Raw genomic sequence first — 25376 nt, forward strand, 5'->3', positions numbered from 1 at the left:
CGTTGTGAATCGGACTAAAGTAAGGCAATAGTTTTGAACACTGGCTGGTTATGTACTTGCTCAAATATTGATTTCGGATCATTTTTAACCCAAAAAAGTTACGGACTGCAGCTTTAAATTCAGAGATAAGACTGCAATCTAGCGGTCGGGATATAAACTCAAAACGAAACAACTGCCATGATTTTTAAAAAAAAATAAATATCCATATTGCGTTTTTGAGAATCGATTCAGTATCGCCAAACAAAATATCGTGATATTCACATGTATCAATATTTTCTTACACCCCTAGAAATAGCATTTAAAACTTATAGATAATATTGTTTTAATGAATAATTTGCAGTGTATAAATAACTCTAAAATAACACTGAATCAGATCCATCTAATTCACAAATGAATCATTCTGTGGAATCTGTAAACCAGTTCAACAGGCACATTGATTCAAAAGAATGATTCATCTCAAATCACATGTCGTTTTTATTTTCTTCACTTCTAAATAACGAGCAATAGTAGCCTACATTTCTTCTGAAAGTAGAAAGAAATTTATTATGCATTGAAATGCAGTCAAGCAAATTAAGTTTCCAAAATTACAATTCTCCAATAAATTAAAGATATTTAAACATGAAGGTTTGTAAATGAAGTTTTGTAATGGAGGAAAAAATAGTTGTATCATTGTTTTGAGCAAATTGCAAACTTTGCAAGTTCTTCCTCAAAGTTGAGGAAACAACAACAACAATGTGGTGAAGTAAAGTCCAACATCTAATACACAAGCCTCTGTTTAATACACACAAAGCTGTGTTTGTCAAAACCCCAAGTATTCCTGGACTGTCAGGTGGCTGGAAACCAGCGCTTTCAGTTCTGCCTGAAGCGTGAGAATTTTTTCATCTAAAATTTCAATGTACGCTCCTCCAAAGCACTAATATGCAAAAACAGAAGATTGCAACCCACGTGTGAAAACAAGACACCAAAAACGAATAAGTGCAGCTACTTTGCATGCTAAAAATCCTGTTAAGTGTCTGTGCTAGTGGGTGAGAGGATGCATGACTGGGGGAGGGGTGAGCGCCACGGACAGCGAGGGGGAAGGGGAGCTGGATATTTGGGGAATTCCTTTTTGGTTTTGGTGGGGGTTAGCGGTTGGCGGTCAGTTGTTCAACTCTTAAAAAAATCTTGCAGCATTGAGTAGGGTTAGTACTTTCAGCACTTTGACGAAATTATTCCAAACATGCAATTTCACCTGTTTTAACTATATGCATGCAATAAGATGTTGATGACAAAGATCTAGCATTGTAAGTGCATTTTTATTGTGTTTTTGTTTCGCTCCGCATCCTCTCGTGGCCATGGAGAGGTTATGTTGAGTGGGAACAGGAACACCGGGGATTCCCCAATGGTGTGGAGAGGTCACGTGCATGTGGTACCAGCTTGCCCTGCAGAACTCTGTGTTCCTACAAAATGGGTGTGTCGGGAATACGCAAATTCAAAACAAGTTTAATCCAGATTTTATAGTGATCACAGTCAATTTATTTTTTATTTTTGGAATATACACAATAGCCCATGACAATTAAAACACGCTCCTTCAGCCTTGAGTGATTATTAACACAATGTACACTTGCAAGCTTTTGCCTGAATCATTTAAAACAAATGAACAGCATTTCGTAAATCCTCAAAAGTACCTGTTTCGCTTTGTTCAAAGCATGCATGAAATTCCAATAAAATGAAAGGCAGCCACGCACAAAATTGACAGAGAACAAAGAAATTAGATGAATTAGAGTACGTGAAAACCACACCGTGCCCCACGGCAGACATTAATGATAATTAAGGCATCTGCAAGTCCTGTACTTTTCCTTATTACAAGCTTGCTGTTTTTGAAACGGGAAAAACAGGCTCCCCCAAGCTCACACTTGACCTGAAAAACTGCAGGACACTGAATGTAAGGAAACTAAAAAAGGGGCTTTTTTTTGCTAATGGTTGTTATGCTAATCTGGATATTATACTTGATTTACTCTGAATGTGTTAATAACCATATAGTGCATTAACTAAAAACCTTGGCCATATTTAAAATCCACTGACAATTAAAAATGTTAAAAAGGTTTTTTTTTTCAAAAATGGCAGTTCATTTCAAGTAAATGCTGTTCTTTTGAACTTTGTATTCATCAAAGCAAATCAGCATATTAGAATGATTTCTGAAGTGAAAATTCATCCTTGCCATCACAGGAATAATTGACATTTTAAAATATCTTAAAATAGAAAACATTTTAAATTGTAATATTTTTTTCTTCTTTTTGTAATAATACTTGAAACTTACATAGCATGGGGAAAAAATGGGGGAAAAAATATACATAGTGTGGAAAAAAACTTTTTTTTTCTTGTTTAAAAGTGCAAATATTCCATGTAATCTCACAATTACTATTAGGTCATGTATAATAACTATGCAATATTTTAAAGGTGTATCAATTTGTTTTTGATGAAGTATAGCATGTCACACAACAGGACACAGTTGTCATTGCTTGGCAAGTCACGTCAACCACCAAAAAAAAAGCACCACATTTTTTTCCCTTTAAAGGCAAAATGATTGTCTAGGGGTTGTTAAATGCTTCTGCAGAGTTTTGACTGGGGGTGTTTTAACTGTCTTGCACTGGTTTCACTTCATAAGGCGCTGCTGCAGTGATGGCGGGGGGCTGGAGTCCGTGCAGCGCTGCAGACAGACAGGCAGGGACTTTCCAGGGTCACTCATGTGAGAGGCTTTTGAGGGCTGAAATGTGAAAGCCCATTGTGTTGCGTTTAACGACAGCAGAAAGCACATAGGCAGTACACACGTCTCAGCATCAATCATGTGCACGACCAAATTAGAGATTGCTTATGGCTATACTGAGTACTTTGTTTTTCCAAGATGTACTGTATAAAAATGTCCCTTTCTGAGACAGTGCTTGGAAATTGAATGTGTTTCCTAACCGTGAGAACAGTGTTTGCAAACAAACATGACTGTTCTCTCTGGGAAATGGAATTTCAGAGGAGTTGCTTGCCTTGTGACCTTGTGTCTTCGGTTGGACTGCATTCATGAGCTTTCTAAACGGGGACCCGACAGACACATGAAGGAACATGTGTTGGAAAGCCCCTGCATCATATCTAAATGTGGAACTAGACAGGATCACATGCTTTTGACATCTATAGACCCCACGGCCTGAAAAAAGCAGCCCTCCGGACAACAACATCATCTCTAATTCAGGGGCAGACTCCATTTAAGACGGAGCTCAAAACTGCATGGAACATCTTCTAATTCTGGACGGATACCCAACTTGCCTATCATGTAGTTGCAGCCTATTTGGTGCAACTCAGAAAATAGCTTTAGTCTCCTTATTGTTTTAGTATTTTCAAGGAGAACATGATCTAAAAGCATTTGAAAATTAGGTAATATATAACATATAATATATGTAACATGTGCATGTAACATGTTTAATCAGTCATGTAGAAATGTGAATACAGGGTGTATAGGACGCTATCGCTATCTAGTGGAGTGAAACAGAACTACACAATAAAGCCTTACTAACCTTCAAACTTTAAAGGTGAATTTCATAAAACGCACCCAGGTCACACTTCACCAGAAATTCAAAAAGATTAAAAAATATTTTGCATAAAGATTAAACACGCTTTAAGACCTTTAAGATTATTTGTGACATGATTTTCATGACAATTACGCAAGTTTTAGTTTAGTTTTAGCTAGCTACTGGTATAACAACACTGGTTTAAATGTTTATTTCATCTATCTATCTATCTATCTATCATTAACTTTGGTAAATGTACTCTGGTTAAAGGCGGCTATAATGTTGGAGACAGACCTCTGGGGTGGTTTTCTTGAAGACGTCACTTCCTTCTATCACTTTCTTCATCACTTTGTCCTTCAGCTCAGCATACTCTTCCTCAAGTTTTAGCTAGCTACTGGTATAACAACACTGGTTTAAATGTTTATTTCATCTATTCTATCTATCTATCTATCTATCTATCTATCTATCATTAACTTTGGTAAATGTACTCTGGTTAAAGGCGGCTATAATGTTGGAGACAGACCTCTGGGGTGGTTTTCTTGAAGACGTCACTTCCTTCTATCACTTTCTTCATCACTTTGTCCTTCAGCTCAGCATACTCTTCCTCAGTCAGCTGAATGGATTCAAGTGATGCCTTGCAATTTTTGCACTCTCCACTAAAACACAAGATAATTCCACACCAATAATCAGTTAATAATAGTCTATACTGACAATATTTTTGACTAAAACTGAAAATTGAAATTAGTACCTGGGGGCCACGTATGAGAACTTCCCACTCCATTTCTGATCCGGGAAACTGTGCAGATGGAGAAAATAAAACAGTTAAATTAAATATTTGCAATAATGGAAAAAATATATAGTTAATTATTTACATTTATATGATATAATAAAAAAAAATTATATAAGAATTATAATATTTGAATTTATGTTCTTATATTTTACATTGACCTCTCAAACCAAGCTTTGATAGTTTGAATCAGCGGCTCCTCTGGGTAGATCTGATTATCTCTCATATATGATAGAACAGAAAAGAGCTTGTCCTCCTGTCCTCGCTGAGTGATGCCGCTCTGAAACAGGCACTGCCAGGTGTCCTGATTAGGTACGAGACCCAGCTCCAGGAGCTCATCGTACAGCATCCAGCTCGTCTCAGTGTCACCGTGAAGCGTCGCCCCAGCGATGGCATCACTATAGTTACGAGGAGACGGCAGGAGGGCCTTTTTCATCCCCTCCAACACCACAAGCGCCTCCCTCCAGCGTTCAGTTTGACTGAAACCTTTAACAAACAGGGATGAAGCTCCCGTGTCAAGAGTTTTAAAGCAAGTTTTCATGATGTCGTAAGTGTCAAACACCTCCGAGTGGTGGCCACCCGTGACACACAGCGTGAGATATCTCAAAAGGAGTTCATAGGAAAGGGTGCCTTTGTCCTGAGCCACATAGACCAAGAGAGATTTGGCGATGTTGATGTCTGCATTAGCCGCCAGCAGTCCTTCCATCATTTGCATCTCGAAGCGTTCAGGTTTGGAGGAACTCTCTTTGAACTTTGCCCATTCGGATGTGGTCAGCGGATGATTAGGAAGGGCAACTTTTACAGATCCTCTTCCTCTCGTGGGCGTATTATTTGACAGCTCTTCTGTATCCGCCCCAGCTCTCTTTTTCATGTATTCAGCAGTCCTTTTGGCCGTTCCAGCAGTAAATACTGAATTGGGGAATGCAGGCCTCGTTCTGGGAGTGAACCATTTTTCTTTGGAAACTCGGCTGTGTGCTTGTTTGTCTCCTTTTGTGCTGTAATATTGTGTTTGTTGATTTATGATAAACCTGACAGCATGCATAATGTTTTGTTGTGGTAAACAAGCCAAAGCAGGCCTGAAATACAAGGGGTTGACAACCCATGATGTGCAGAGATGCTTTATGCAAGTCCTTGATTTTGACACAAGAGATCCCATTTCCCTACAAGTCTATTTTACTTTTCACACTACGCGCTACTTTAAAAGTGCTTTATGTAACATGTATATTAAATAACTAATTCTGTCTCAAAATCTCATTGCATTGCGAATTAAGGTCCGTTTTACTGTTCAACAAACATACAATAATACACACTAACTTTAAAGAGTTATATTTAATAGTATTTCTATCTACAATTAATAGATATAAATAATATTCAGCAAATTATCTTCTAAAGAATTGTCCTTTTGTATTTAAAGCACACATTCGTGAGTTCCTTAGACCCACTAAGATATCTCATAATTTTATTTTAAACCCAATTTTGTCAATACAATCATCGGTAATTTAAACAAGAACATCTAACTTACAGGATCTGGTCAAACGTTCGTGAATTCTAACCAGGAGGCAAGTGCATGCCAATGCGAGCAGCCATCTCTTCTTCTTCTTCTTCTTATATTTTTTACGGCGGTTGGCATCCAGCGTATTGGTGCATTACCGCCACCTTCTGCTCCGGAGTGTGGATCAGAAAATAGGTTTACAGACTAAATCACCCATTCTCCCACCTTTATCCCGACACATACATACCTACACACGCACACCTTATCCCTGCCCTGCTTTATAATAACATGAGCAGCCATCTCCTGTGTAGTCGCTCTTTAATTACGTCACTCGTGCGCCTTTAGGTCAGAGATGTAAACAGTTGATCAACCGCCTAGGCTATTCAAACATACTACAGTTGTTCAATAATTAGTTTTTATTTTGTTAGTTTAAAATATATCATGATCAAATAAAGTTATTAATAATGGCAAACAATAAAACCGCACATTGGAAAGATTTAACGTTACTGCGGAAAAGACTAGACTCTGCGAAACAAGACAAGATGATGAATGTTAGCTAATCAGGAATTATAGAGATTTTTAACAAGCTCAATGAGCGATGTTTTAAATAACATAAAATGTGTAAACTTGTATTTACCAATCAACTGGTATAATCACGCTAGACAACATTAAAAGTCGCTTAAGAAAATACCGTGGTTTTACTATAGTAACCATAGACTGTAGTAACTAGATAGTAACACTAACTGTGGTAAACATTACATTTAGTGGAAATGTTGTAGATTTAGACTATACTAAATAATTTATATTAGGGGACTAATATAGAAGAGATTAGGGATTTGTTACAACAAATATTATAGTTTATTGTATAGAAACCATAGTAACCCTACCCATTGTGTGTAACGTTAGTTCCTGTTATACAAAGTCTGATGAAAAATTAATATGATTGTGCTGTAAATTATAGAAGTAATTCTGAAGGGTATACCAGACTTAAACAAGTATCCTGGTCAAGTTTAGACAATTAAGCTTGACTTTATAAGTTATGTATTTATTTAATTGTGATAAATGAAAACTTGGCTAATATGATTTCCATATGTAAAATCGTAGTAAGACATTTGAAGCGTTACTTAAACGCTTAGTAGTTTATCTAATATATTAAGACCGTAAATAATGGAGACATGAAAAAGAATTGCATACAGTAGGAATGGTAATGAGGAGGCATCCATGGTTTTGCTAATGATTACTTTGATTTTACTATGAATAGTAAAATATGGATGTCTGTACAGTGTGAATAATCATAATGTGTGTTGAAATCTTTCTTTGTATTGAACAGATGGCAGAACAGAGGAGGAGAAGAAAGCAGAGGAAACGGAATTGTTCACCAAGTATTATAGTGAATGGAAAGGAGAAGATGACTCATTTAAACACATCCCACGCTTCTACTACAGGGTGAGCTGATCACGCTCTAATCAGTAAAGAGAACACACATTTATTTGATCAAAAATATAGTAAAAAAGTAATATTGTGAAATATTACAATTAAAAAAAAAACTGTTTTCTATCTTAAAATGTAATTTATTCCTGTGATGAAAGATAAATTTCAGTTATTAGTGTCACATGATCCTTCAGAAATCATTCTAATATGCAGATTTGCTGCAAAAGAAACATTTCTTATTTTCACTTTTGAAAACAGTTGTGCTGCTTAATATTTTTTGGGAAACAGTGATACCTTTTTTTTAGGATTCTGTAATGAATGGAAAGTTCAAATGAACTTTCTTTTTTTTAACGTTATAAATGTCTTTACTGTCACTTTTGATCACTTTAATGCATGAAGTATTAATTTCTTTAAAAATAATCTTGCTGACCCCAAACTTTTGAACACTGGTGTACGTATTGCCTTCTTAATCTTAACACTCCAATATTTCGTATCAGCTTGCTGCAGAAGATGAAGTCTTGCTGCAGAAGCTCAGAGAAGAATCGAGGGCAGTGTTTCTCCAGAGGAAAAGCCGGGAACTACTGGACAATGAAGAGTTACAAGTAAGAGAGCATTTTATTGGGCCGGTGTCCCAAACTAAACATTCATTATCTGCTTTAGTTAGGTTATTCAATGTTTTTGTTCTTTCCTACAGAACCTTTGGTTTCTTCTCGATAAGCATCAAGTGCCGCCCACGACCGGTGACGAGGCCATAATCAGTTATGAGAGTTTCCTAAAGGCGGGCGCCAAATGCAAGTAAGTGCATCACAGAAAAGTGTATAGTGTTTAATGATTGTCACTCGAAACCATGAGTATGACTGGCCGATAACTCTATTCTAAGTCAGTGTGATTCGTAGGTGGACCGTGCTCATGACTCACTGAGATGTTTCTTTCACTATCATTACACCCCATCAGGCTTTTCTTCACACCCGAGTCTACGCCAAACTACTTCATAATGATCCATATGGGAGGATATCAATTATGCAGTTCTTCAACTATGTCATGAGAAAAGGTATTGCATTCTCATCTTATGATATAAGTTAATTATGAGTCTTTTTAAATGACTCTGAACATATTAATAGAGATGTGTAGATGAATCACGCCGTGTTTCTTCTCTTGCAGTGTGGCTGCACCAGACCAGGATTGGTTTGATGGAGTCTTTATGATGTAGCAGGTCAGGGTTATCTCCGTGAGTCTGTAAGTAATCTGATTTTACTCTCAGAAACACAGTAAAAATCACAGTATTGATCTTCTTAGGAGTAAGGCTGTGTTGTTTAATGTAAAGACTTTCTTTCTGCAGGATTTGGAGAACTACATTCTAGAGTTAATTCCCACACTCCCCCAACTAGATGGCCTGGAGAAATCTTTCTACTCGTTTTATGTTTGCACTGCCGTTCGCAAGTTCTTCTTCTTCCTTGATCCTCTACATACTGGTAATTCTCCTGTGGTTGTGCTGTTACAATTTGCCTTTTAATTTACGTCAGAGCACCTGCAGACATTATTTCGATTTTACCCTGTGGAAAAACTGGAATGAAAAGAATCATTCTAATGTTTTGTACTTGCTCTGCAGGGAAGATAAAAATTCAGGACATTCTGGCTTGCAGTTTCTTGGATGACCTACTTGAGGTAGCGTATAGATTCTCAGTCAAGTGAATCTTTATTACTAATATAAAAATATCTATATACGCTACCTTTAAAAAGTTTTTAAAGATCCTTCAGAAATCATTCTGCTCATTTGCTGCTCAATAAATATGTATCATTATCGATGTTGCTTAATATTTTTGTGAGCATTTTGATATATTTTGGATTAATAGAATGTTCAAAAGAACAGCATTTGGGACATTGTGCAAATCGGATTTATTCATTTATAGCTTCGAGACGAGGAGCTGTCTAAAGAGAGTCAGGAGTCTAACTGGTTCTCTGCACCTTCTGCTCTTCGAGTTTATGGTATGCCTGCAAAACACACTTAATCAGTGTTATATAAGTTAAATCTCATATGTTAATCATCATATGTCCTGTTTACAGGTCAGTACCTCAACTTGGATAAGGACCATAATGGGATGCTCAGTAAGGAAGAGCTGTCTCTATATGGCACAGGAACTCTAACTAGTGTTTTTCTAGACCGCGTCTACCAGGAATGCTTAACCTATGATGGCGAAATGGTGTATAACCCTCTGTCTTAATTAATAATTTGCATTAGACTGCGATTTAGATGAGAGAAAATCCCTTAAAGGCAGAGTAAGTGATTTCTGGTAGCCAATGTTGTTATTTGAAATCACCAAAACAAACACGCCCCTACCCCAAAAGGGTCTTGCCCCTATTTTGATAGCTCCGCCCCACATATACGTTCGCAACCCAGGCAACGATTAGTTCTGGAGACCTGAGTTCAAGTCCTGTTTCCAGATATACATGTATACTACTGTTCAAATTTTGAAAAGTCTGTTCAAAGTCTCTTATGCTCACCAAGGCTGCATTAATTTGATTAAAAATACAGTAAAAATTGTGAAATAATATTACAATTTAATATATTTAATATGTTTTAATATTTTAACTGTTTAATATTTTGATATTTTAACTGTTTTCATATTTTAAAATGTTATCAATTCCAGTGATGGGAAAGCTGAATTTCCGGCAGCCTTGATTTGGTCATCAAGAAACATTTCTTATTATCAGTGTTGAAAACAGTTGTGCTGCTTAATAATTTTTTGGAAACTATGATTAATTTCTTTAAAAAAATCTTACTTAAATTTTAAACCTTTGTATACTTTTGACTTTCAACATAAAAAAAATTGAATGTTATGATGTTACTCTGGAAAAAGACTTCACTTGAATACATCCAAGCAGACATTTGCCACTGAAAATAGGCATATAATATTCTTATATGCATGGAATTTTAGAATTTCAGTATCTAAAAACATAACCATGCAATTTGTAATGTTTTTGTAACACCCCCATTTAGGACTATAAGACCTATCTAGACTTTGTGCTGGCTCTAGAGAACAGGAAAGAGCCTGCAGCCCTCCAGTATATATTCAAACTATTGGACATGGAAAACAAAGGCTATCTCAATGTATTTGCCCTCAACTACTTCTTCAGGGTAAAGAAACATTTTTGAAGTCAAGCAAAAATACATGTTTGCTTTTTATAAATATGTACTGTATTTTATATATTTACACTAAGCAGAAACTAACCTATTCATCTGTGATATCAGGCCATTCAGGAACAAATGAAAATCCATGGGCAGGAGCCAGTTTCCTTCCAGGATGTTAAGGTAAACGGCCTTTATATAGTAATAAAGCAATCTATTAACATGTAGGGAAGTGAGTGTTTTGGGTCATAAAATGGTGATCAAAATTTTTTGTCTACAGGATGAAATCTTTGATATGGTGAAGCCTAAAGATCCGTATAAGATCACACTACAGGACCTGGTGAACAGTGGTCAGGGTGATACTGTCACTAGCATCCTCATCGACCTCAATGGCTTCTGGACTTACGAGAACAGAGAGGTGCTGGTGGCTAATGACACTGACAGCAACACAGCTGATTTAGATGACAAGTGACATCACATTCTGTTGCCAATCAAAACTTCAGCCAAGAGGAATACACATGCTCATTTGTATATTGAACTGTTTATTAAGTAATATGTACAAAACAAACTGTATTTTTTCACCTACATTATAGAAAGGAAGGTGTGTTTTCACCTACATAATACAAAACTATTGTACACAAACACTCTTCAAAATGAAATGCTCTTTTCTGTGCGTGTCAGAGGGGTGGACAAATTGAACTCAAATCTCATGGGTAAAGCACACATTTACATGCACACCAAAAATAATGTTCACGTAAAAAGAATATTTGGTTACAAAAATAACTTCTTGAATGTTGTCAGCTCTGAAAGCGCTGACTTAAGAAAGAGGGAATATTCCCATCTGACAGTTTACTCTATTTTTGACAACTCCTAGCATCACCAGTAACATAGAAATGTCTAATATTATAAGTTTTATAATTTTACAGCATTGTAAAAGATTGGTAATCCATGCAGTTGTTGTAGTGTTTAGCTTAGGCTTTTTAGGTGTTTATAATTATTAAAATGTACAATGAATTGTTGTAGTGACTCAGAGGTTTTATATGGAACATTATTTCCACCACAGAATAAAAAATATGTACATTTTCTGAAGAAAATGTGAGTGGTGCTTAACGTGGCAAAACTTGGGCAGTTACTGCAGTCTTTTTCTAATTTTTTAACAATTGGCTAGAATTTTTATAATGTTTTAACACGACTAATCGCTATTAGCACGTAGCTATTCACTGCTGGCATGTGTAGCATGTTGGAAGTCCTGCTTGCTAACATGAGTCAAAAGAGCCAAGTCCCATGTCTACACAATGTTCTGATGCAGAGATATAGGTCTTGCTAAATGGTTGCTAGGGCACTCTGCTTGGTTGCTAATCATGACTTTTTATCTTTAAAATTCAGACTTTTTTTCTCAGGATTGCGAGTTTATATCTTGCAGTTGTGAGGTTTTCTTTTTCTTTAAATTTAGGTTAGGAGTCTAAAAACTGTCTAAAAAAAAAAGAACTGCAAGATGTAAACTCAAAATTCAGAGAAAAAGTCAGAATTGTAAGGTAAATTCGCAATTACTTTTTTATTATATATTTTTATTCCATGCTAGTTTTATGTATGGCTTGTGAAATTATTAATAAAACAGTTCTGCATTAAAAGCAGAACCATTGTCAGCTATGCATAAACAACGTTACCTTCATGTTTAACTTCATGTAAACTTCTCCTTCAAAAAAGAAACCTAGCACACCTCATGTCTAAGGCTAATATGGTAAAAACCATCTAATATGCTCAATCAACTAAACAGTATTTTAGGAAGGAATGGGGGCAGGCACTTTATTAGCATCAGATGTAGCATGTGATTCCTGCTCCAGTTCAAAGGTCACGTTCACAAAAGAAGCAGTTCCTTCTGGTTGCTCGATCTTTGGCTGCTGGCCCTCCTGATTGTGCTGCTCCTCAAAACGATGTTCTGCCTCCTCAGAGAGACGGTTCTCCTCCTCTTCTTCCTCCTCCTGTGGATGACACATTATTAGGGTCTCACAATGTGAATGCTGTTCAAAATCTCTCAAAGCATGCACAATAGTAATTGTACATGCTACTTTTGAGAATATCAGCTAATAAATGAAGGCTGTAGCGGTGTACATACCTCTTTCTTCATCCTGTAGTACTCATCAATTGCATACTGATATTTTGGCGTCGTGATTCCCAGCAGTGAGGCCATTTTCTCTCCAAGATAGTCACAAACTGAAATATTTGGGTTGAAATGTACATTTTGGACTGTTTTTGTATGATTAAATGTCACAGGCTGGAAAGAGTTTCATTACCTGAGATGGATGAGGTAGCCACTCTCCACATATGGAACCAGACATATGGACCCCAGGTCAACTTTGACTATAATCAGAGATGCAAAGTGACTAAGATGTTCAGATTATTAAAAAGAAGCAACTGAAACTACACTTCTATTTAAAGGTCCCATATTTTACACCTTTCTGGAGTTTTATTTTAGGTTTTGATGTTCTTAAGAATATATATTTGCGGTATAAGTACCAAAAACCATCTCAATATATTTTTACAGCTCCTCTCTCAGGAGCTCTGCTGAGAACAGGTCTATTTTGGCCTGTCTAATTAATATTCATGAGCCTCTCTTCTGATTGGCCTGTTGTTTTCTGAGTGACGCACGGTCAGGCCAACCAGAGGTAACTAGGTTCATGTATGCTGTAGCTTGTCACAGCTACTTTAAGCAGGCTGTGTGCATTTTACTGTGGACTGACTGTTTTGAAACTTATATGGTAGTTACATTTACATAGCACCTAGACCTCAGTTATCATGAAAAAAGCCAGGAAATTTCAGTTTTGACAATATGGGACCTTTAACGATTTGATGCAACTCACCGTATCCACTGTACTTAAAGTTTTCGCTTTCTCTGGTTCTTCTTCCTCCTCTTCATCTGTACTGTACTCTTCCATGGTTTCACCAGACGCAAAGTAGATTGTTCTGCGAGGAATCTTTGGCTTCTTTTTGCCCAGATCTCCAAGTTCCACATTTTCAAACTCCTTCACCACTGTAGAACTCTAAACCAGCAGATAAATTTATACATTTAAATTTAATTTACCAAGAACATTACACACTGTTACAGAGAGGCCTATATAAACTACATTATAAGATCTTAATATTAGGGTGACCATACATGCCATTTTCCCAGGACGCGTCCTGGCCAGGATTTCTATATTGCCTAAAATATCTAGGTTTTGGCTTTGTTTGCGTGTGCAGACCGATCGGTGTATGACATCAAAGTACCATACAGACGGTTATGCTTTCGAAACGCTCTCGAGGTACTTTGATGTCAAACACTGATCGGTCTGAGCCGCACTGCTTTTAAGTCGAACACACCTAATATGTACGCGTAATTGCATCGCTTTGACCGTAGATCCCACCTTCTCACACGCCATGATTGGTCCATTATGTACAATGCCTGCATGTTATTGGTCAAACTACTTTTCGATCATTACCTTCAGCAAGCATGAAAACAGGAAAACAAAGCCTCCTGGCCAGGACGCGTCCAGGAAAAATGGCACGTATGGTCACCCTAACTCTGACACCGTTTGAGATAAAGGTATCAAACCAACTGTACAATATTCATAATATTATTCCCTATAATGCACAAGTCTTGGTTTTCGAGATTATGCCTTTACTGTTTTTATATACAGTACTGAATCCATATTTGTCATGTTTTATATACTGTACCCACTTAAATTAATTAAACTCTGACACAGTTTGAGATAAATGTATCAAACCAACTGTAAAATATTCAGAATATTATTCCCTATAATGCACAAGGCTTGTTTTTTTTCAGATTATGCCTTTATTGTTTTTATATATAGTACTGAAACCATATTTTTTTCATATGTTTTATATACTGTACCCACTTAAATTAATTAAACTCTGACACAGTTTGAGATAAATGTATCAAACCAACTGTAAAATATTCAGAATATTATTCCCTATAATGCACAAGGCTTGTTTTTTTTCTGATTATGCCTTTACTGTTTTTATATATAACACTGAAATCATATTTTTTTCATATGTTTTATATACTGTACCCACTTAAATTAATTAAACTCTGACAGTTTGAGATAAAGGTATCAAACCAACTGTACAATATTCTGAATATTATTCCCTATAATGCACAAGGCTTGGTTTTCCAGATTATGCCTTTATTGTTTTTATATATAGTACTGAAACCATATTTTTTTCATATGTTTTATATACTGTACCCACTTAAATTAATTAAACTCTGACACCGTTTGAGATAAAGGTATCAAACCAACTGTAAAATATTCAGAATATTATTCCCTATAATGCACAAGGCTTGGTTTTTCAGATTATGCCTTTATTGTTTTTATATACTGTACTGAATCCATATTTGTCATGTTTTATATACTGTACCCACTTAAATTAATTATCTCAAACGGTGTCAGAGTTTAATTAATTTAAGTGGGTACAGAATAATAAACATGACAAATATGGATTCAGTACTGTATATAAAAACAGTAAAGGCATAATCTGGAAAACCAAGACTTGTGCATTATAGGGAATAATATTCTGAATATTTTACAGTTGGTTTGATACCTTTAGATCAAATGGTGTTGTCGTTTAATGGATTTATATTATTGCATACATTAAAAGTTGTAAAATTATTATAAAAAACATAAAATTGTAATTCCAAAAACGGAGCTTTGTGCGATAACAGGTATGTTTTCCCGAACATTTTAGTTTTGGTTTTATATTATAATGTCACGTAGTTAAATTGTTTAATTAATTTAAATGGTTAAAAAAAAAAAAAATTTATTCCTAGAAATTAAGCCTTGTGCAACATAAAGGGCATATATTTATGTCTATCTGAGTTAGTTTGGGCTCAAAACATAAAAGCTGCAAAGAGTTTAATTGGCAAACAACCCGAATGTCTAATGAATGTCAAACATCAAACTACCTTTACCGCCGGCGTAGATCCCACATTCTCACACGCCATGATTGGTCCATTATGTACAATGCTTGCATGTTATTGGTCAAACTACTTTTCGATCATTACCTTCAGCAAGCATGAAAACAGGAAAACAAAGCCAAAACAAATCCTGGCCAGGACGCGTTCTGGGAAAATGGCACGTATGGTCACCCTATTAATATTATATTACACTATCATTGTGTAAATTAAATTAGATAAATAGACTTCAAATAAATCACATTATTATATATCATTAATATTATATAAATTACATTATTACTTATTTATATCTTACATTATGTGTATTAATATCAAACTAGTTTAATCGCTATACTAAAATGTAACGAACAAGGAAGTAGAATCATATATCTCGACTTTTGTCTACAACAAAACAAAGTATGTAATTCCATGACCTTACTTATTATATTTAAAAATGACTTTACCTTTTCTGTGTCCATAGTTTGCCCCAGAGACACGTTAACGTTTGTGAGGTACAGTGACAGTTCAGCCATGTCTTCTTCAGTCCTTTCTGTTGCTTTCTTCGAGCTCTTCCGCAGCGTCAACCAGGAAGTGACGTCACATGTAAACAATTTCTACTTAAATAGATTATTAGAATAGAAAACGTAATTAAAACGTTAAAACGCTGACAATTTTGCAAAAGACATCTAAAAGATCTATACAAATTCATATTGAAAGTTATTTTTTATTCAAGCTGACTCTAGTCTGTTGAATGTGAGCTGATGCAGAGGTCTGACTTAAATTTTGCAAATGGATTTCAGTTTGTTTCAATGTAGTTTCAAGCACGTGAGGTCCTCTCATTTTGTAGTTTTAGTAGTACAATAATTATGAAAAAGCTTAAATATGATTCCATATCTATCTCTATATAAACCTACTGTATATAGAGTGTAGCCTCTTCTGGAGTATTCACAACAAAATCAACTATAGTTGTGCTGTAATTTCATGTTTTAGGCATCACTACATGCCACTGCTTCTTTTCTTCTTTAACCCTTTAATTGAAATATTTTCATACTTTCATCTTTCAATGTTTTATTAATAACATAATAGTCTAATTCTTAACTCCTTAAAAGTCAGATTATTTGTGCAAAAATGAGACTCATTTTGTTCAGCATGATTAACCTTTGACAAGATTATAATTTCACACAAAATAATTACGAAGATTGATTTCTCTTTCCTCGCCCAGATCAAGTTCAATCAAAAAAGAATGGGTTAGTGTTGTCTGCACTCCCAGCAAAACATGTCAGTAATGTTTTTGAAATGACTAATAAATGAGAACTAGCACCACCTTACTCAGGCCTTCTCATGTTTTTATGTGTATTTCTATTATGCATTTCTATTATGCATTTTGTTACACATTTAATACGTTTTTTAAAAAAAGTGTAACTGAAACTGAATTCAGTAAGCAGGAGTGTGTAAAATATACACTGTTTACAAAGTAAATATTTTGTGGATTATTTTAGAATAGTGCTGTCATACGATTAATCACATCCAAAATAACACATACAATGTATATTTTGAAAATATTTACATATATTTGCATATATATATTTATGTTCATATAATTTATATTATATTTAAACATATTTTATATATAAACATAACATATTTTTCTTAAATATATATATGCATTTACGTGTATTTATATATACATAATAAATATACACAGTACACACACATATTATGTAAACACAAACTTTTATTTTGGATGTGATTAATCGCGATTAATCGTTTGACAGCACTATTTTAGAATTATTCTATTTTCATTATTTCTTTTGTCTTTAAACACAATCACAGCACACAACCAATGGTTTACATGTTTATTATTATTATTTTAATAATCTCACTTTTTATCACATAGCATAGTCTTAATACAGCAAAAATATTTAGCAGTCTTTGTATATTAGGAATGGGCAGGGGTCATCATTTTTAGGGGTCCCTGGCATCAGATTGATCGAAAACCCCTGTGCTTCACAGCTAAAGTTATCTTTGGAGTCCTAACTAGAAGTCTCCATTTATGCCATTTTTTGTATTCTTTTCAGGTCTCTAAAAGTTCTTTTCTAGTATTTGTGAAATTGTAATTCCAACAGTGAAATACATGAAAAAAAAATCATACAAGTCCTTACAATTCCAGTATAACTTTTCATCTTGCATCTAAAAATTAAACAATCATTAAATCTTTAAACCAGGGGGAAATAGCCTACCATTTGGTACAGCTGACCTATATATTGATTTATGTATATAATATTTCCCATTAAGGGTTAGAATGTAAATTGTATTCTTTCCCCATATTACCATGTGCACATGGCTATTTGATTCCAATGATAAAAGAGATCAGAAATGGGTGCTGTGGTTAAAAGGAAAATTCTTGCACCCTCCTTCGGCCACTCGTTGTATGGCAAAAATAAGGCATTTTCGGAAGGAGCCACTGCAACCACCCAATTGACAAAAAATGCATTACACGAAATAAACAGTTAAATTAATATTACCAGACACTAGTTGTGTCTACTAATATGTATATTTCATCATACTATATTTAAATCTCATTTTCGCTCAGCACGTGCTCATTATCTCCTAATAAATTTCTTGCCGCCCCTATTAGGAAAGCGAAAGTGGACTGATCCAGTAGTATTGAAGGCAAAGCCCATCGCGCAGTTGTTTGTTTTCACTCAGCGCAGTAGCAGAGCAGAGCGGAGAGGAGAGGCGCGGAGTTGTGTAACGGTTACGTTTTTTTAATCTTCATTGCATCTTTCAAGCCTCTTGCCATGGCTCTGTGCAGTAGCGTCGGAGCCTTGGCGTTACCCAGCGAGCTTATCGTTCACATATTCTCCTTCCTGTCAGACCGTGACAAGCTCCGGGCCTCGGCCGTATGCTCTCGCTGGAGGGAGTGTCTCTTCTACCCTGCGCTGTGGACGGAGCTCAAGCTGCGCGTCGGTGGCGGAACCAACGGCGGCGGATCTGGATCAGAACAAACCCCGCGATTAGAGTTCCTCATGCGCAAGTTCGGCTCGTTCGTGCGGGAGCTGCAGCTGGAGTTCGCCCCGCTGGACGACTGTTTAAGCCCGCTGCAGCACGGAGTGGAAGCCGTCGAGAGCGACCCGCAGTTCGCGAAAGATGCGATGGTGACATATTTGGATCAGGTGTTGTGTGTGCTCGGCAGTCTGCGTAATAACAGGTATATGGATCTGGGCACGGTTTGCATGTGTTAGTGTTGACGTTACACCTTCTTTCTGGCTGCTTTGCTTTGCTTTGCTTACATTTGATGAGCACCAGCAGCCATAAACAAACCCTGCGCATTACGTAACGCTCATGTCTGAAGCATCGCATGGCTGCCGCTTTGTGCATAACTGCTATCACCTCCTATAACAAGCCGAACTAACTAGTACCTATTTTTGTTGCTAGTACTGTATATTGCTAAAAATACTTTATTTACTAGTAAGTAATCCAATAATGACTAGCATTTTTCTCAGTCTCACTAGCACTTATTCATTGGATGCAAGTACTAGTTATTGTTCCTTTAGTGCGAGGTAACTGGTAACAAATTGCATTTTTTTTAAGTACCACTGAGTTGTATGGGGATCTGTGTTTTTTCTTTCATCTAGTCTGTATTGAAATTGTTCAGCTTTATCTGATTGACTTCTAATAACGTCTAATGGTTGCTAGTACTTTTTAAGTAAATACTAGTAAATTGTTGTTATTAGGTTTTAATACATTGTTACTAGTGACTTTTTTGTCTGCTTATAATTTTCTACTTGTCACATGCAGTGATTAGTTAGAATAGCTAATTTATAGGTAAATAAAAAAAATGTAATACGACTACTAAGATTAAAAAATATTGCTAGTAACCGTACATTAAATGTAACAAAAAAGTGACTTGAAATTAACACGAACTGAAAGAAAAGAAATATAAAAAAACGTATTTTAGCTATTTTATAGCTATTAATATTACATTTGTACCATTAAATATATACTAAAATAACTAAGATCTGTATCTATCTATATAGTATTTATTTATAGTTTTTAGTATAGTATATATTCAGTTACTACTGGGTGAACTGTAATATATTAGTAAGTATTTGAGTAGTACCTAAAAAAAACAAATACCTAATAAATAAAATAATTATAAGTAAAAGTGAAATAAAACAAGTATAATACATTCTGAGCTAAAGCGTACATCTTGAATTTGATGGCAAAATATGCAATTTGTAATAATTACCAGTAACAATTGTATTGGGACAATACATGACTAGTAACAAACCGTACTTGTATGTAATGAATATTTGCTAGTGTAATTGAAAAACATTCTAGTTACTTTTTGTAACTACACTTACTTGGAAAGAATAAGCACTTTAACATAAAATAAATGCTAGTTAGTTCTAAGTAGCATGTTAAAACCGCTATCTAAACTCCCACAAGCCTTACTGCATTGTTAACATTCTAACAGAATCTTTGGAATCTTACAAAACAGTGTTTAAACAAGACTGGCTTTGTGTTTCATGATGTTTCCTGATGCTGATTTGAACGGTTTATGCACAATAGAAAAGCACTAGAAGGACTCATAGCCCAGCAATTGCCTTTAAAACAACAGGCTTTAGTTTAAAATGTGCAAACAAAAGGAAAAAGAGCTGAATAGGTTCTTTGGTGTAGTGAGAGTTTGATAATTGGTTTGAGAATTTATTTCAAATTAATTGGTTGATTCTTTGTATCAGACACTTAAATATAAGAGCTATAGCTTGTATTGGTCATAAAAAGACAATATCTGTTGATCTCAAAGTTTCAGGAGCAATGTTTTTGTGTTGTGAATTCTAGTTTGGTATTGTAATGAATGAAACCGGTTCCTCCTTGTTTGTTTTCATGTTGTGATGGTTTATTTATATTTGGTGGTCATTTAATATGGTACATTTTACATTATACACTGTTCTCATGTAATTTAATAATAATAATTTATGCATTTAGCAGACGCTTTTATCCAAAGCGACTTACAGTGCATTCAAGCTATACATTATTTACCAGTATGCGTGTTCCCTGGGAATTGAACCCATGACCGTTTGTGCTGCTAACGCAATGCTCTACCACTGAGCCACAGGAACACTTGATATATATAATATATGATTCATATGATTTCATTCAAGTCACATATGAATTGAGAATGGAATATCTGATATCTATCAGTTTGTTTGCTCTAGCTTGTTTACATTTGCAAGACACGAGACTCATACTACTTTTTTCTTCTATAGAAACCTCCAGAAGCTGAGTCTCTATGGGGACACATGCATTCTTCAGGATGATGGCATTTTGGACAGCTCTTACCTCAGCCAGGTCGACCAAGGGGGCAAGAAAATGAAAGAGTATGTTTTAAAGCTACCTTCCACTCATGTAAACTGATTGCAATCTTATACTGAAATGGCACACTCAATGGGGAAAATCTAATCAAGGAAGCTGGCTTTGCAAATATTCTGACTATCTTGTTAGTTCTAGGTATAAGGCAGATCCATGAAGCATGTTTTATTAGATTGTGCTTGTTTTAACTTTTTTTTAAAATCAGTTAACACTTTCGAAAGTTAAATCTTAACGAAATACAGTTGTTGAATTTTTAGCAAAAATAGACTGTAAAAACCTGATGCATAGTTTTACCATAAAATTTTCTTGCCATGGAAATAGCCACAGAAGCTAGCATGGCATAAAAAAATAAACGTTTGTTTTGGGCTTTGTTCAGATTTGAATACTAGCATATTGCACAGTGTATATACCATATACTTCCTACTGTTTAAAAATAGTATTGCTGTTGGAAACAATAAATATTTTTAAAAAACTGTAATATGTTACATTCAATTCAATTCAAGTTTATTTGTACAGCGCTTTTCACGATACAAATCATTGCAAAGCAACTTTACAGCAAATGTCTTTAACTATGCTGTTATTCAAAGGTTTGGGAAAGTTTTTTTTTTTTTTCCATTGTTGTTATTATTATTATTATTATTTATTTATTTTTTGTTGTTGTTTTTGGAAGAAGTGTCTTATGCTCACCAAGGCTGAATTTATTTAGATTAAAAATACAGTAAAACAGTCATACTGTAAAATGTTATTACAATTTAAAATGACTGTTTTCTGTTTTAATAAATTATTATTTTTAATGATTTATTGTATTCCAGCAAAGCTGAATTTTTAGCAGCCATTACTAGTCTTCAGTGTCACATGATCCATCAGAAATTATTCAGATACGCTGATTTGATTGCCAGGAAACATTTCTTATTTTCATCAATGTTGAAAACAGTCTTAATATTTTTGGTTTTTCCGGATTCTTTTATGAACAAAGTTTAATAGAACAGTTTGTATTTTATTTTTATTTTATTGTTATTATTTTTTGGCTTGTAATAGTCTTTACTGTGATTTTTGATCAATTTAATGCATCCTTGCCGAAGAGAAAAATTAATTTCTTAAAAAAAAAAAAAGACTGCCCCCATACTTCTGAATGGTAGTGAATGTCATGTCTCATTGTGCTGCCTTTGTTTATTTAACTTTAAAAATGAATTATAACTGTTTATAATGTTGTTGTTTATCCTGTTGTTCTAGGATCCAGCAGCTCTTCGAAGAGATCCTGTCCAACAGCAGGCAGTTGAAGTGGTTGTCGTCTGCGTTCATGCTCGGTGTGGTGACCCCCTGCTCTCTGGCCTCTCTCTCCAACCCCAGCACCAGCTCCCTCGAGCACCTCAGTCTGATCGACAGCCAGCTGCCCAGCCTGATTTCCACCATCGAACTGGAAAGGCTCACTAACCTGCGGTCTCTGTCGCTAGACTTCTGCGATTTCACCTCAGACATGTGCTGTCTCCTCACCGGCGGTGACCGAGCGCCCCTCCACCGCCTCTCCCTCTTGCTCAATGGCGCTGCTTTGGACGTCAAGCCTTTGGATGGTACCGCCACCGAGGACGACTGGAAAGCCCTGGTCCGTCGCAGCACCAACCTGCGCGTCTACATCATGGCGATGGATGTGTGCAGCCAGGACCTTCTGCGTGTGCTGAAGCCCAGCGTGCCCCTGGAGCGGATCCATCTGGACAGCTACAGCACGCTGGTGACGGATGGTGTCATGGAGCTCATCTCGCAGCAGTACCGCAAAACCCTGAGCCACTTCATCTTGATGAGAGACGACGCTGGATTCCCAGACCTCAGCGTCAACCGCAACGAGGACCCGCTGGTTCTCCTCGCCTGGCGCTGTGTGCACCTCGCTGTCCTGATCATCCATGGTAAGTGGAGATTTTACACTTTTCACTTGATGTTGATAATTCACTGATTTGAGACATGGGACAAAACGGACTGTAATGTTTCTGAATAAAAACTTTTTATAAAACCGGTTTAAGTTAATATTATTAAAAAACTAATATATCTGAAAGGTAATACATGTCTATTTGGGAAGTTGTTGTTGTTGTTGCGGCCGTTACTTATCATGTGGTTTTTATTTAATGTGTGATTTTGTTTCATTTTTAAATGTATTTTTTCATCCTTGCCAAAGAATTTACAAAAAGCCTAATACAATTGCAAAATTGAACATTTCCCCATACATAAACCTTTATGCCAAAATTAATAATTAAAATATACATAAAATCTATCTATCGTTACATATGTTTTTATTCATATTTTATTTAATGTATGTCTGGGAAAAATAATTGTTTGTTTATATTTAATGATCTAAAAATGAAAAATCTAAAAATATTTAAAAAAAAAAAAATTCTATTATGTTTCAGCTCCATAACCTTTTTCATAACTGTTTTTTTTTAGATAATTTCTCTCCTTTTAAATCAGTGACATTAGTAGCCAGTAACAGTAGGTTAACAAAATGCTCCTGGATTTAAAACATGCTAAGCAGCATACTAGTATTTTGTCGTGACTGTAAGCCATCTACTATGTCAGATTTTCTGTCTGAATTCAAGCTGAAATTTGAAATCATCCTGTAATCTCAATTTATTCATTCATCAGTCTGAATACTAGATTTGCAATATGTTTTTTGTTTCTGACAGTATTTTCAGTACTAATGATTAATTTGAATAAAAATATTACTTTGTGTTTTTTTTTTTTGTTGTTGTTGGTATTTTTACTTTTTTGTAGTTTTTGTCCCATGTCTCCAGAATCAGTGAGTCAATAAAGCTGTTTTACCATACTTGCTCTCTGGGTTAAATTGTTTCTCTCGCTCCACAGGCTACACTGTGTGGTCGCACAACCTGGTGGCCATCTCTCGCCTGCGTGGGTCCAACCTCAAAGTCCTGGAGGTGTCCGAAGAGAGCATCGACTTTGACCCGGACCAGTCGGTGTACATCGAGGGCGACCCCGTCCACAACCTAGTCAAGGAGGTGTCCCTGGGCTTGGGCCGCGTCTGGCATGCCTCCATAGACAACAGCTTGGTCCTGAACGAACCCACTCAGCACTTCCACCGTGAGATGCAGAGTTTCAGCGCGGGCATGTAGACGCAAATGCCCTCTCTAACCCTGTGCTTGGTGATCTTTCACTAAATGGGCCCTTCTCATTTTACATATTGTTTCTTTTTCTTGCATTGCATTTTGATTTTGTTTTTGTTTATTCTTGTAGTGTGAATTTAATCCTTTATATGTGCTGTGTTTAATCAGTATTAGCTCTATATTTATATCTATATCTATATATCCTGCTTATAACTAGGAAAGTATAGTTGGGTATTGGTTTAGTAGCTAATTGAGTGAATGGTAGAGAGGGGCTTTTATACAGCTAGCTTACAAGTTGTACAGTGAGTTGTTCATTCTCTCGCTTTGTCTGTTTGTTGGTTTCCCCCTAGAAAGTGTGGAGTTACCTCAAACTATCAATTGACTCTTCTTGGCTTCTGCAACGACGAAATCCCATGTTCACGTTGACCTTTTTATAGGGAGATTAGTCTTCCAGCCAAGGGACAGGACTGATCCACAGCAGTTACGACCCTTCCTCTTTGTTCCTCAATATGTAATTGTTATTCAGAAATGAGGATTGGTGGAAACGATGTGTTCGGGACGCAGATCCCGCTGGTTTTTCTCAACCTGGAAGTAGACGCACCTCTGCTGGTGAAACCAATCGTAGAGGTTTTCAGTCTGGTGTTTGACACCTGCATGCTGACCGCCCTGCAGCACAATATCTGGGCCCAGCCATAGGTGTTTTGTTCCTTTTCTTGTTTTCTTGTGTGTTGTTGTTGTTTTAAGAAGTCCTTCCCGTCTGTCTCAGGTAGGCAAAAATTATATGACAAGGAAGATGAAGATGAAGGTTAAGATATTTTGGTAAGAGTGAAAACAATCAGCTGTTCCGTCAGTTTTAATTGTTCTTCTTGAGTCACAGTTGCCTTGAACTCCCCCTTACTACTTCATAATCAATGTGATTTTGGCCTCGGCCTCAGTCGGTTTGGAGTTAACGTCTTTGTAATTCCTTACTGAAGTGCGTCAACTCGATCGTAATTGAGGGTGAACGCGCTCCGAACGGATTGAATCCGGGCCGTGGTATTTCATCTGTAAAGCATTAGATGGCGGGAGACAGACGTTTGCTTGTTCCATATCTCAGGATTCCTGCACTTGCGGTACTTTTCCAGCCGAAAGCTTTTGTTGAAGCTTCGTTCAAAGGGTTGGCGTGCTCGATGGGCAAGACTTTGTAGTGTTTTTGGAGGAAAGAGAGCTCTTCCAAAAGAATGCGCTTTAGAAGTTGCTGGTTTTATTTTTTCTTCCTGTCTAATTTCCCTAGTTTAGCTATTGAAGTTTTCAGTGTGTTCTTTGCTTTTACATATATTGTCTATTTGCTTTTTTTTTTTAGAAAATCATAGTCGAAGGAGGTCGTGGTTGCTTGCATAGCTGAAAAAGTGAATGTCAAACTAAGCCGCCTTGAAAGCGGCAGCGTTTTTGCTCCGCAGAATCCCCTCTTTCATGAGCATATCTTTATTTTGCCGTGCTCGAATAATGAAGTGAATTGTCGAAGAGCGGAGTACTTTTTAAAACCGTTAAGTTGCCTCGCTAACCGTTACTCTGTCAGGCCTCAGAACT

The 25376-nt window shown here is 36.1% G+C and overlaps 3 protein-coding genes and 1 pseudogene across 5 annotated transcripts in view; 2 read left to right on the forward strand and 2 right to left on the reverse strand.

The window, feature by feature from the left end:
* Window positions 1-5912, reverse strand: part of LOC107729265 (mitochondrial ribonuclease P protein 3-like) — a 15979-nt gene extending 10067 nt beyond the window's left edge. The window contains exons 1-4 of one of the 3 annotated variants that reach the window (XM_016539717.1): window positions 5846-5912; window positions 4485-5318; window positions 4285-4332; window positions 4060-4192 (exon numbers count right to left, since the gene is read on the reverse strand). In XM_016539717.1, coding sequence (XP_016395203.1) covers window positions 4060-4192; window positions 4285-4332; window positions 4485-5194 — 891 coding nt within the window. In that variant the 5' untranslated portion in view covers window positions 5195-5318; window positions 5846-5912. Of the gene's footprint in view, window positions 1-4059; window positions 4193-4284; window positions 4333-4484; window positions 5650-5845 lie in introns of those variants that run through there. The other 2 variants (XM_016539716.1, XM_016539715.1) reach the window with 2 other exon arrangements.
* Window positions 5913-7068: 1156 nt separating this feature from the next.
* On the forward strand, window positions 7069-11803 carry LOC107729239 (serine/threonine-protein phosphatase 2A regulatory subunit B'' subunit gamma-like; annotated as a pseudogene).
* Window positions 11804-11908: 105 nt separating this feature from the next.
* LOC107729274 (protein FAM177A1-like) lies at window positions 11909-15898 on the reverse strand. The gene is made up of 5 exons (XM_016539730.1): window positions 15789-15898; window positions 13235-13414; window positions 12668-12734; window positions 12490-12587; window positions 11909-12355 (listed from the first exon to the last, which is right to left on the reverse strand). Exons 1-5 carry the CDS (start codon window positions 15855-15857, stop codon window positions 12155-12157), a joined length of 615 nt encoding a protein of 204 aa, XP_016395216.1. The 5' UTR covers window positions 15858-15898; the 3' UTR covers window positions 11909-12154.
* Window positions 15899-17965: 2067 nt separating this feature from the next.
* LOC107729273 (F-box only protein 33-like) lies at window positions 17966-25040 on the forward strand. The gene is made up of 4 exons (XM_016539729.1): window positions 17966-18535; window positions 20598-20708; window positions 21934-22601; window positions 23551-25040. The coding sequence occupies exons 1-4, from the start codon at window positions 18126-18128 to the stop codon at window positions 23814-23816; spliced, it is 1455 nt and encodes a 484-aa protein (XP_016395215.1). The 5' UTR covers window positions 17966-18125; the 3' UTR covers window positions 23817-25040.
* The last annotated feature ends 336 nt before the right edge of the window (window positions 25041-25376 follow it).

Source organism: Sinocyclocheilus rhinocerous, unplaced genomic scaffold (genome assembly GCF_001515625.1).
Source record: "Sinocyclocheilus rhinocerous isolate Xijiao unplaced genomic scaffold, SAMN03320098_v1.1 scaffold1268, whole genome shotgun sequence".
In the NCBI taxonomy this organism is placed as follows: Eukaryota; Metazoa; Chordata; class Actinopteri; order Cypriniformes; family Cyprinidae; genus Sinocyclocheilus; species Sinocyclocheilus rhinocerous.

Excerpts from the sequence above, each read along its gene's own strand:
- LOC107729274 (XM_016539730.1), bottom strand. The coding sequence starts at position 15,857 with ATGGCTGAACTGTCACTGTACCTCACAAACGTTAACGTGTCTCTGGGG. Across the intron at positions 12,735-13,234 it reads CTTTAAGTACAGTGGATACG|TCAAAGTTGACCTGGGGTCC; the intron begins GTGAGTTGCATC and ends CTCTGATTATAG. Across the intron at positions 12,356-12,489 it reads ACTACAGGATGAAGAAAGAG|GAGGAGGAAGAAGAGGAGGA; the intron begins GTATGTACACCG and ends TGTCATCCACAG.
- LOC107729273 (XM_016539729.1), top strand. The coding sequence starts at position 18,126 with ATGGCTCTGTGCAGTAGCGTCGGAGCCTTGGCGTTACCCAGCGAGCTT. Across the intron at positions 18,536-20,597 it reads GGCAGTCTGCGTAATAACAG|AAACCTCCAGAAGCTGAGTC; the intron begins GTATATGGATCT and ends TTTCTTCTATAG. Across the intron at positions 22,602-23,550 it reads CGCTGTCCTGATCATCCATG|GCTACACTGTGTGGTCGCAC; the intron begins GTAAGTGGAGAT and ends CTCGCTCCACAG.